General features: G+C 38.1%; 1 protein-coding gene across 4 annotated transcripts in view; it reads right to left on the bottom strand.

The window, feature by feature from the left end:
- Nucleotides 1-12,873, bottom strand: part of TTLL12 (tubulin tyrosine ligase like 12) — a 62,903-nt gene that overhangs the window by 20,712 nt on the left and 29,318 nt on the right. For all 4 annotated transcript variants that reach the window (XM_038416830.2, XM_043515727.1, XM_038416839.2 and 1 more), the window contains exons 3-6: nucleotides 12,189-12,387; nucleotides 10,992-11,151; nucleotides 10,112-10,245; nucleotides 5,958-6,034 (exon numbers count right to left, since the gene is read on the bottom strand). In XM_038416830.2, coding sequence (XP_038272758.1) covers nucleotides 5,958-6,034; nucleotides 10,112-10,245; nucleotides 10,992-11,151; nucleotides 12,189-12,387 — 570 coding nt within the window. The remainder of the gene's footprint in view (nucleotides 1-5,957; nucleotides 6,035-10,111; nucleotides 10,246-10,991; nucleotides 11,152-12,188; nucleotides 12,388-12,873) is intronic.

The raw sequence follows: 12,873 nt of genomic DNA, 5'->3' as shown, positions 1-12,873 counted from the left end.
TCATCATCTGAGTCAGATGCTACCACCAAAAGGTTGATTTTTCTTTTTTGGTGGTTCAGGTTCTGTAGCTTCTGCAGAGTGTTGCTTTTCTAAGATTTTTGAAAGCCGGCTCCAGACCCTATCCGGATCAGATTTTGGAAGGCACTTCAGATTCTTAAACTTTAGGTTGAGTGCTGTAGCTATCTTTAGAAATCTCACATTGGTACCTTCTTTGCATTTTTATCAGATCTGCAGTGAAAGTGTTCTTAAAATGAACAGCATATGCTGGGTCATCTGACACTGCTATAACATGAAATATATGGCAGAATGCAGGTAAAACAGAGAAGGAGACATACATTTCTCCCCCAAGGAGTTCAGCAACAAATTTAATTATTTATTTTTATTTTTTTTAAAATGAGCCTCATCAGCATGAAAGCTTGTCCTCTGGAACCGTGGCTGAAGCATGAAGGGGCATACAAATGTTTAGCATATCTGACACGTAAATACGTTGTAATGCCAACTACAACAGTGCCATGCAAATACCTATTCCCACTTTCAAGTGACACTGTAAACAAGAAACGGGCAGCATTATCTTCTGCAAATGTAAACAAACGTGTTTCTCTGAAAGACTGGCTGAACAAGAGATGTAGGGCTGAGTGGACTTGTAAGCTCTTAAGTTTTACATTGTTTGTTTTTGGATTGAGGTTTTTTTGGAATTCTACATTTGTTAATTCAACTTTCATAATAAAGAGATTGCACTACAGTACTTGTATTAGTATTTTTCAATTCCCCTATTTCTTTTGTATTACAGTGCAAATATTTGTAATAAAAAATATAAAGTGAGCAGAATACTTTGTATTCTTTGTTGTAACTGAAATAAATATATTTTCAAATGTAGAAAACACCCAAAATATTTAAATAAATGGTATTCTGTTATCAACTGCACAATTATCATGCGATTAATCTTTGTAATCGCTTGACAGCTCTAATGGAAACCCATTTGGATCCTCCTCCTCCTCCATTCGGTGGCTAATACTGGGCCAAAAGACAAGGCATTTGGACTTCAAAAGTAAGGGGGAACAGGTGCCTGGCCCTTCCAAGTGACAGCTGATGCATTCAGTAAGTCTTCATTCCACGTCACTCCTAGACAACATTTTGCCAGGCTGGCTATTCTCCCCTACACTATTTTTTTTTTTTTTTTTTTTAAAGCATTTCCAATAAATCTTAATGGACTTCTGCTGCTAGCTGTGCATCAGACATCTGGTCTCCTCAGCAGAGGAGCTGCATGTACTTTTTGCTAATCATTAATTCAATTGACAAGTGGGTCATCTTCTCTCAGCACAGTATCATATTAATAAATCCATTTCCCATGAGCATTAATTCACATAGGAGATCTGCATAAGCTCCGCACTGTGCTGCATCACAGGGAAACGCAAGTACTGATCTACATATGGTTATTCTATACTTCTGGTTTAAAGAGTAAGCTCCCCCACCACATACACAATTTAAGAGGAGGATTAAAAAAAAATCCTCTAAGCACGAAAACTATATCCTTTAAAAAAAAAAAAAAAAAAAAAAAAAAAAAAAAAAAAAAAAAAAAAAACAACACCACAACAACTGTCCGGCTATCAAGGAACACTGTCAAGGTAGTTCTTAACACTGACCTACATTTACAGACACATAGAAGATATTGCCGTAAGGGATACTGCTAATCTAACGTTTATTTTAAAATCATTCTCGTCTCTTTCAGTGAGCACCAGGGCTACTGAACCAGCTGGGTGCTTTCACAAAGATGCTACTATTCATGAAAAAAACCCCTCTGCTTTGCCGGGGCTTAAGATTAAAAAAACACCAGGGACATTCATACCCCAGCACAATACAGTGTGTCCCCAGTTAGGGTTGGGCCAAAGGACATTCATACTACCAAGGAGTTGAAAGTTAGGCATCTAACAGTTCATACCCTCTACTCCATTACCCACAGACATATGCACCTTACAACTACCATACACTACAGACTACACAACAACCTCATCTTTAGCCTGTGTAGGGAGGACAGCTTTCCAGTATCTCCCTTCCCAAACATAAGTCAACATGGTTTTCCAGAACCATGCAGAAAGGACAGCAGGTGGAAGTCAGGGCCATTGTTGGATACACCACCACATTCACTCTTGCAGCTTTAACCTATCATTCTGGCAATGGCATGAGCTAAACCATAAGATTCATGAATATATTATCCAACCCAGGAATTACAAGTTGTTCTTAAAAGATGCATACAGCACCACAAAGTCCTGTACTACTGCTTTTCTTGTTCACTAAGCCACACAAAAGAATGGTCCACAGTGTGTTCAAGGTGACTTCTCCCTTTTGACGACAAAATTGATTTGCAGGAAGCCTACAAGAGTCAGCAAACTCAAATGAGTCTGTTTCTATTAGTTGCAAAGGAGACAATTCTGCACAAAGAGCAGGACCTTTTCACTCACTTCAAATGTGGAACAGATCAGGTTTTTAAGATACTGCAGCTCCACCCCACTCCCTAGAAGTCTGGGGACATGCAAAGAAATCGAAAGGCAAAACATTTAAGATTGAAAAGGAAACTTTTATAGGACAATACATAATTGAACTATAGAGCTCTCTGCCACAAGGTATCATTGAGGACAAGAATGTAACAGGATTTAAAAAAATTAGACATTTGTCTGATAAACAGTTTATATTACATCAGAGATAGACTTCCAGTACCTCCGGTATATTCTCTAGCTCTCTCACACCAGAAAGATTACAACCTCACAATTAATGGCATAACCAATTATTGTGGCTTGCAAGACACTTCCCAACGAGCAGGTTTTTTTTTTTTTTTTTTTTTTTTAAACAAAGGTCCACTAGGGGGTATCTAGCACCTCCCTCTGAAGCATCTGGAAATGGCCAGGGTTAGAAACAGGATACTAGACTAGACAGATCTCCATGACAGTCCTTTCTTCAAATTCAAATTGCATGCGAAGGAAGGCATTAGGATTTGCAGAACCTCTTACTAAAAATGCCCAATCTCATTTTGGAGCCTATGATACATGATAGAGTCTCTAACTGCAACTGTTTCCTACCAGCCCTACATTTTGATGATTCTAAGTTACATCTGACTGATTTAGAAGCTTTATCATTATACTTCAAAACCAATAAGGAAAGTAAGCAGCAGCATTCATTTGAGTTTTCTGAATGATTTCCTCATTACCACTACCAAAACATATCAAAGCCTGAATATTCACAACACAAATCAGGGGGTAGGGAATAAGATTGATTGCATATTATATATATATCACATCACATCACAGACCTTCATGGAGACAATTTAATTTGCCCAGTGTCAGTGTTTTGGTCCATATAATGTTGTTGTGCAAACAATGCTGGACCAAAACACTGTCTCCATGAAGGTCTGTGATGCCAAGAACGGGTCTGGAGTTGAGGGTGAATTGCTACAGCTCAAATCCGAAGAGACTGATCAAGACAAAAAAAGATTTCTTCTGATGACAGCTCTTTCAGCACTTTTGGAAGCTTTAAGGAGGACTGATAGCACTAAAGAGTAATGCTGGAAAAAGACCTTAAGACAAAGAGAAAAAGAACAGACCTAACACAAGGGTGTTTTATGTGCCAGAAATTTACGCAACAACATTGTTTCTGAAATTTGTAACTGTCTTGACAAGGAAGTAAAAAGCCAACATTAACCACCAATGAATAAAATTCTCTCTGTAGAAATAGTTTAAGCTATATAAAACAGTAATCACTAACCTCCCCTTTAGAAATATTTGTTAAGTGTTTCCTTTGTTCTACAGTTTTAGAATTTATTCTGTACATTCGTCATCTCCCCAGGCTCTGTGTCCTACCTCTACTTTGAGGCAAGGTGACGATTCATCTTTTAGAAATTCAGATTGGAAACAGATTTCAGGATCTGAACTTTACCCCTCCCTGTACAAAAGGAGCACAGAACGTAAAACTCCAAATTTGGGCTGTGCGTGTCCCTCTGCTTTTGCATGCCCACCCGATTTTCCTCACAGCAACAATCAGGGTTTACATGGATACAGAGCTGCCACTGCCTGCAGGCTCTCCAGCCCCGAGATAAACCCATTCCACAGTATATGAAAGCCACTGAGGTGGGGGGAAATGTCAATGGCTCAACAAGATATGGATTCTGATTCCTTCTTAGGCTCCCTTACCCTCAACAACATGAAGCAGAGCGCCCACATAGCAGTTCGCAGAGCGGAGAAAGTTCTCTCACATACACACCATGTAGCTGCCTGTCATGCCAACAGGCCTATCCCACCCATGAAATAAGCTGCATCCTACAATGGATTGAAATGTAGAACAACAGAGAGACTTTTCGCCTTTGATGGATTGTTATAAGTTATTTTAGATGTTATCTAATGTCAAGAAGAGACCACACCAAGGACTGTGTGTGGGGAAGATACAAGCACTGGTGATATTCCTTAAGAATGAGAAGTACCAAGGGGAGTACCAAGAATGTTTCAAGGCTTTGGATTCCTGCTGTGAATTGCATTTAACTAACGTTTACCTTGGGGAAAGAGAGGTGGTGTATGGAAGTTCTAGTAGGGAAAAGACAGCTGGTATACAGCGCAATGTTATTGTCGTCCATATCCTTGCTATACTTCATAGTCTGCCTCTCTAATTTTCACTTGCTGACATGCAGCAGCAATCCCACTGAGAAACAAACTCTTGCTTACCTCTGCAGGTTTTCCAACATGAGAATTCAACTGTGTCTGGACAACTGAACAACTGGGCGAAGCCCAACTTAAAAAATAGACTTCCTGTAATCATCTCTCCTCAGGGGAAAAAAAAAAAAAAAAAGCTAACTTATGGATCTGTATAGCAAAACCCCCCAAACAACAGGCTGGGCTTCTAACTGAAAAGATGACAATTCCCATCATTGTACTTTAGGTTAGTGCATCCCACTGTATGGCCCATAATTAATTAAGAGATATGCTTATATAACTTACTGAAAAGATCCTTTCATTCTATTGAGGTTGGGTGGCTGGTCTCAAATACTGAAATCATACAAGAAGTTTAATGGCAAATCTGTTGCAGAAGCACACGTTATACTGGAGTGGGGGCTATGGCTAAGAGCTATTCCCTCGAGCACTCAATGCCACCATACTTTTTGACCCTGTTCTAAAACCCTATTAAAACCACCTTTCAGAACCAGACCCTTCCTCCAGCCCTCCTTTGAAGGATTAGGGCCATTTCTGCCACTGTTGTACAGAAAGGCATATATCCCAAAGACAGCTGGAAAAGAGGGAGTGGGGGTGGGAATACCTGTATTCGCCCCAAAATTTTGTTGAAATAAAAAATTATATATATAAAAACTGACCAGCTTTAACGTGACACTTTTCAGTTGCCACTGCTACCAGAGATCAAAAATGGAATGTGCATGGTCTAATCCAATGAGACAGCATGGGGAAACTTTTACCACTGTTGCTGTACTTGCTCTGTGAATAGACTGAAGACTTAAAATTTTCCCCATGGACATTAAATTCACTAGTTAAAATAAAATGTAGAGATCCCCAGCACCAACATGTTGTGCTAAATTCCTTTCATCCTGAAGGTGGCATCTCTTCAAGAATCTAAAACTCAGAGTAAAAGTTATAAAGGTGGCACTATCCATTGCTCCTAGACAGATTCCAACCAAAGTCCTGCAGTCAGAATCCCAAGCATGGATCAAGCACATAGCTATATATGTCGTCACCTGTGCAGGGGTGCTGGAACAAATTTGTATAGTGGGGGTTCTGAGAGCCACTGAACCAAACTGTAAATCCTGTACATGATGGAAACCACTTCAAACCAGGGGGTGTGGTGGCAGCACCCCTAGCACCTATGCCAACCTTCCGGAAAGGCTAAGCCTCCTATTCAGGTTGTATACATTGCAACTGTCCTTGTCAGGAAGCATTTTAAAAGGCATTTTGTTTGTAGATACATACTTGAAAATTTTATTCTTGTCATAAACTGGTGGATTTGTAGCCACAGGTAGTTTCTCCTTGTTTTTGTTTAAAATAGCCTAAAAAAACAAAAGAAAAAAAACAAAACAAGTTTATGTTAAAAGAAAAGGAGGACTTGTGGCACCTTAGAGACTAACATTTATTTGAGCATAAGCTTTCGTGAGCTACAAAATAGAGTGAGCAAACTTCCATCAAACCTCACAATCTTAACATGTTAAAGGAACATGTACAGTAATCTAGGCCAAAATTGAATTATGTTTTTTTGTTAAAAAGTGCATGGAAACGGAGAAGCTGTGAAAAAGAAATAATTAAAAACAAACAAAAAGGCATTAATGCAAGAGGTAAAAAATTCAACAGGACGTAAAACAGTGCTTGGGTGTTTTATTAGTATTGGCATATAGAAGTTTCCCTGAAGCACAAACACTTCAGAGTTCATCCTTTCTCCTTTCTCCACTCCTACATTTTAAATAAATAAATAAATAAAAAAAATTAGCATCAGGTTAGATAGAAGTTTCCTTGCACACTTGGCCAATCACATTGTCTTTTAGCAAAAGATAAATTAGAGTCCTAAGGGAGTTTGAGAAATTGAATTTTTTTTTTTAAGAAGACAGCCAAGTTAAAGCTTAACTGCATAAATGATGCTTTAATGTACTGTAAACTGGGGAGGCAGCAAGAATATCAAAAGGCTGTGTTGACCTAACTCTGCTCCTATTAAAATAAATGGGAATTTTATCACTGACTTCAAAGGCATTTGTGGTAGGCTAACACTGAGTGCTTTGGAAAACCCCATCCATGATGTCATTAGCTTATTTGATTGTAAAATAAAAATTGCCACACTCCATTCATTGCAGCAACCTGCATCAAAGGAACTATGTGGGATATCTGAGATGAGAAGCAAAGGCTCTCTTATGCAACTGGAGCAGTTAAACCTATGAATTAGTTCCTTCGGATACAGTTACAGGAGCTCTTGAGAATGGAGATTATACACTGATGCTGTCCCCACATAGGACACTGCTGGGACAGGCAATCCAGTTCAGATACAGGATTCTAATCCTTAAAATTATTGTTGCTGGGGATTCAATTACTTATAATTAAAAGGTGCAAACAAAAAGCCTAAACAAGAACCCTACCCATCTATCTCCAAAACAGATTGGATTGCAGGAATATAAATTACTTCTTGTTTTCACTGCCCACTGAGAAAGAAGTCTGCACTTTAAATTGTAATCTTCTGTTCTTAAAATACTCCAAAATACTGTTACAGAAATCAAATTACTCAGTGTTAATAATATTCCAGTTTAAGTTATAGCTTTTTTGTTTACTTTGTTGTACTGTTAGTATTGGGCGAGAGTGAGATGATTAGCGATCCAGCAGCCACATTCTTCTGTGTTAGAAGCGTCAGAGACATGATGCTTCTACACAAAATATTAAAGCCTTTCAGATCAATGTAAGAGGAAGTTGGCCTTCTGATTCAAGGCAGAACAGATTACTATTGTAAATTTATGCAGCAGAATTTGAAGGAAACATCAGTTACATATTATAAGTAAAATATTTTCAAGTTGGAGAAACTGAGTGAAGTTAGTTGTAAAAATATTTTTTATGTAAAATATGAGTTGCAAATGTGCTCAGAGAGGTTTTCAGATATTTCGCACTCATCTCTAAATTTTTCTTGGCTGCATAAAATGGATGGTGTCCTATTTTGGTGTACAGGATGGCCATCAAGCACCCAGAGTTACTTTGCACTGGTATTTCATAAGTCTGAGGAAGTTCAGCAGCTAACTGATTGGTATGAAAATGCAACATGCACTCAGGCAGCTGGTGCTTCGGTCAACTATTCTTGTGACAACTCCTGTGGGTACCAGAATGAGACAGAAAAGAAAGAATAACTGGGACCTAAAGATCATCTCCCTTGTAAAGATGTACTGCATTGTCTCAGATAAAATGACAACCAGCTGCAAAAAAATGCTACTTCTCTAACTTAACCGAATAATTATAAAACAGAATTAAACTGTGCACAGAAATGGCTTATACTGGGCTCAAGGCACTTTTAGCTAAAAAAGCAAAATATTATCAAAATTAAAAGTGAAATGTTGCTCCTAGTCTCTAAACCAAGAAAATAAAGCCCTCCAAAAACAAATACTATCCCCTCATAAAAGTCTGACATATGTAATAAGAGACTGAATATTTTGGTATTTTCATTTGTTTGAGTGGAAACAGACTAATCTGGTGTCTGACTGGCTGCAGTCACTACAGTAACTGGGGTTAAACAGCTACCCCACCCCTCACCATGTGGCCCAAGAGTAGCAGACCACTGGGGGTATGGGAGGGGAGTCTTCAAAGACCCTGCCTGAATTTTGAAAGTTCTGAGCACTCAGCATGGATTTAAAAAAAAAAAAGGAAGGAATCAAACACCTATTTATTTTTTAATTAAAATTAGATTTTTAAAAGCTATTTAAAATTAGATGACATTGACAACCCAAGTTAAAGCCTAAATTATATCTATTTAAACCATTTAATTAAATTCAAAAAATAATATTAAGCAGTACATTTGCTGCCAAGTTTTAAAGAAAGTCAATACAGTGAACTGGTGGAAGTCACAGGCTAAGCACCTGGTACCAGAGTCTGATGAAGTGCTCAATCAGTTCTTGACAGCAGTAGCCTCTTCTGGAGGTGCACAGAGAATACTGTCTTAATTTCAGTTTTTTCTATTAATTCAGTTCAGTGATTAGCTCATTGAAAATTAAGATGCCAACTGGGAATTGCAAAAGCAGGACAACTTGTTTTCTTCTTCTTCCCATCTATGAATAAAAACTATGTGTAAGAGGATGAGATCTACTAGTTCAAAAATGATGACAGACACAGTGACCAGAAACAATCAGTTCAGGTCACTAGTTACCAATATTACTTCCTTTGTTTAATAAATTAGTTTTAAATGCAAAACATACTTTGATAAACTTTTTTTTCTTATCACAGAGATTACGTATCCCCCATATTTAAGATAGCTTTATTTATTGAAAAAAACCCACAAACCCAACACACACAAACACTGTTCTGTGCATTTTTAATTGATTTAGTATTTCCATCCAAACAAAACTTGAAAAAGTAAGATATTAATCTAGTAAAAAGATAAAACTACATCATTGCTTAAATAAACCTACATAGATGTAACATTTTCCTGGTTAGCAAAAAGCAGTACCAGATTTAGAGTAAAGATTATGTTTAGCTGCAAATTAACATTTTTAATTGTTATCCACCAATAAGATTCAGCTTCTGTTAAATGGGACAAGTTATTTTCTTAAAAGCAGTACAAATGCAAAACACGATTAAAATAAATTATTTCAATCAAAAGTTTCCTGACAGCTAATTTAAACCATGACTAAAATCAATCCACCCTATGAGCAATCAACAGTTTCCACGGATGCATAAAAGTCAGGCTCCTGTTTTGGAAAGCCTTGGCACATCTTTTGCAGCCCTATTGGCCAAAAGAGAAGACACCACACAACATTCACTTCATACCCTTAAAATATAACCGAGTTCTTTGTCACAGCACACAAGCTCAAAAGGGAAGTATTTGTGGGAAAGATAATTGAAAAGCAGTCATCTTGGAAATGTTGTTCCCGCTGTAGTATTTAATTGCTTTAGAATTGTAACATAATAATGAGGCTGGAAATAAGATTTTGTTCCTTGCATACAAAGATCAATCTTCCTGTATTATGGGATTGACCAAATATTCTGTAACAATAAATCCAATCCAATAGGGATGAACCCATTTAGCAATTGCTCCAACCACTGAATTAGCATGATGAATTCTATATAATTTGGGTTTATGGCATGTCAGAAGTCTTTGAACTAGACTACTTGGTGCCTCTGTTTGGATGCGAGATAGCAAAGGGAACTGCAATATGTGGCAAGTCACTAATGTTTTAGTTTTAGAACTGCTATACATTTTTATTTCTGGCTTCACTACATCTCCTTTGTCTTGTATAGAATTTAAATTTATATATGGCAATATTTTAGATTATGAAATCTTAATACTTCATATTGCAGTCAGGAATAGAAACAAAACCAAAGCAATTCCAGGTTTTAAGATATCATCCTAATAAAAGAGACCCTAAAGCAAAGACTCATTACAATTATACCTGGTAGTGATCTTCTGATGGCTCTGGGGTAGAATAGTTAACATCCAATACCTCAGTAGGCGCCCACGGCAACAATATACATTTCCGGATTAAGCGATCAGTTTCCCCATAGGCATAGTCACGAGTCACTTCCTCTACGGGGTGGGGGGGAGGGAAATGGGATATAATAATAATTGTAGGGTTGCTAGTCATTTTCCAACAACAACCTTCCCACACCACGTTCACGCAAATGACATAATTAAACCATAAATTTTATGACAACTGCAATGATTAAAAAATGTAGTTTGTTAAAACGTGTAATTTAAAATGTTACTTAGGCTGCTCCCTGTGTATACATTCTGATAGCGTTAGCTATATGTTCACATCTTAATTTTCCGACCCCCAGGAGCTCTGCCTCATTCAGTGCACAGGACAGATGAAGGGCACCAAATTAAGGCTACATGGGCAGTTTTAAATCTGTTTTTTCCTTACTTTGTGTGCTTTACTTTGCAGTTTAAATAATGTCCCTGTAATGTAGTTTGTGTAATTTTTGTATCCACTGCTGTCTAACGAAAGCACTTCAGTTGGACAATGAAGAGAAACTCTCCAATTCTTTGTTACAACAACCAACCAACCAACATTATTCCTGGGCAGACGAGGGCCTCCGCATCCTCTTTAATACAAGTCACGATGCAGTGAGAAGTAATATCTACCATATGGTTTTCCATTGAAAAGGTAGAGGTATTAGGTGTTTTAAAGTCACGCAGGATGTTGGGAGGGTGAGGATGGTTTAAGCTTATACCAGAATTGTGATGAGCTAGAATTGGTTTGGTATGTAAATTCGGCCGAGTTCCAAACTTTGTATAAAAACAGATAACTTACTTGATGTACAGACACTTACCACCAGTTTCAAGGTCCCTTAAAGGCCAGAGAACAGTGTAAGCCATTTGCTGAGGAACGTAAAACAAAGGTGCTGTTGCAAAGGTAGGCTCATCTGAATGCTGAATTCGGGATCCAAATTCATCCATAATATACCAGACAGGAACCTTCTCCTCTGCAGTCTGGGAGGGAGTGGGGAAGACAGACACCCCTTACACATCATGCTATTAAAAGAATGCCGCAAGACAGAAGGGGTTAGGGGCTGACGCTAAAGCCATATTACTGTGCTCTGTTTCAATTAACCAAGATTTAAATGATTTTCCAGTGAAGAATGAACTGATGATAGTATGAAAGTTGAGACAATTTTAGATTAGCAGAAAGTGTAGAATAGTAATAATAATACCTAGCTCTCAAATAGCGCCTTTCGTCAGTAGATCTTGAAGTGCTTTACAAAAGGAGGTCAGTATCATGACCCCCATTTTACAGATGGGGAAACTGAGGCACAGAGAGGTCAAATGACTTGCCCAAGGTCACTCAGCAGGCCAGTGGCCCAACCAAGAATAAAACCCAGATCTCCCGAGTTCCAGTCCACTGCTCTATCCTCTAGGCCACTCTGCATCCCAGAAGAGTATGTTTAAAAAAACAAAAAAACAAAAAACACAACACTTAAAGAAGCAAGTTATCCTAATATTCCCTTTCACAGCTTTGTTTGTCAGCATACTTCACCACAGTATCTATCTGAACACCTATGCACACTGTAGTTTACAAACAATGTATGATTACTGACTGCTAACAAACGCACTTAACGCAAGTTTACTTGCTTAACTGTATGTTGCCTTATTTTGTTATAATAGAGAGTTTATTCTCTTGTAAATTAAAGGAAATGTTTAAGAAAGGAAAAACAACCAACAGATTTCTCATTCTTCTAACTCCTTCTTTGCTGAATGCGCTTCCTTGTTACATGAAGCTTGTCATAGTTTAAGAGGGAAACCTTTATGGGTACCCCTTTGTTAAAAAGTTGGCAGCTTGTCACTGCTTTTTACAATTGCAAGGCACTTGCTCTCTCTCTTCTGAGCAGCAGTCCATTCTTAAATGGCTCAAAAAGGAGTGTTTTTATATTGGAGAGAGACATCTGTATTAATCATACCCATACATGGATAACTAAGTTCAGGATCCAGCAGAGCAGTTCAATATTCTTGATTAGAGAGGAGTCACTTACCCCTTGAGACAGCTGGTAGGTCTGGTTGTATTTCCACATTTCTTGCAACACCTGCTCAATAGCTCCCTCATCCGCGACCTCTCCATGAAAGTCTATTCCCATGAGGTTTGCCATTCTGTGAAGCAGACCAGGAACGTGCAACAGCTGCTGGCGTGCATGTTCAACACGGTATGTCCAGGCATGGTCGATAAGGAAAATGCTAAGGATAGAATTTTAGTAATGTTACAACAATAAGCTTCTTGTCTACACACATATAAAACAAGATGCATTTGTTGAGAAAGGCTGTACTTTCTGGCAGAAGACTCAACAGCCAAGTTATTTTTTCACCAAAATGAGTTTTTTTGCATCACTAGAAGTAGTATCTTCCTAGTAGGACCCTCGGCTGCATTAAGTGTATTACAGTAACTATGATTTCCATAAAAGGTATGGTTGAAAGTTCAAGTACAGAAAGAGAAACTCAGTTTACAATCCTGGCTCTCCTCTGAGGCCTCTAATACACCAACCTGCCTGCCCACTCTCCCCCAATCTATAAAATGGAGCCAGTAGTGCTCACCTTCCAATGAGCCTGTAAAGAGTAATTCATGTTTGAAGAAGGAAAGCGTTACATATTTAGGTTTGACAGGATTAGATTTTTATTGCTAAATGTCAATTTCACCATATATACACAAACCAACATAAAAAATTT

The sequence above is a fragment of the Dermochelys coriacea genome, chromosome 1, assembly GCF_009764565.3.
Source record: "Dermochelys coriacea isolate rDerCor1 chromosome 1, rDerCor1.pri.v4, whole genome shotgun sequence".
In the NCBI taxonomy this organism is placed as follows: domain Eukaryota; kingdom Metazoa; phylum Chordata; order Testudines; family Dermochelyidae; genus Dermochelys; species Dermochelys coriacea.
The sequence above is the reverse complement of the archived record's forward strand: the minus strand, read 5'-3'. Positions and strand labels throughout refer to the sequence as shown.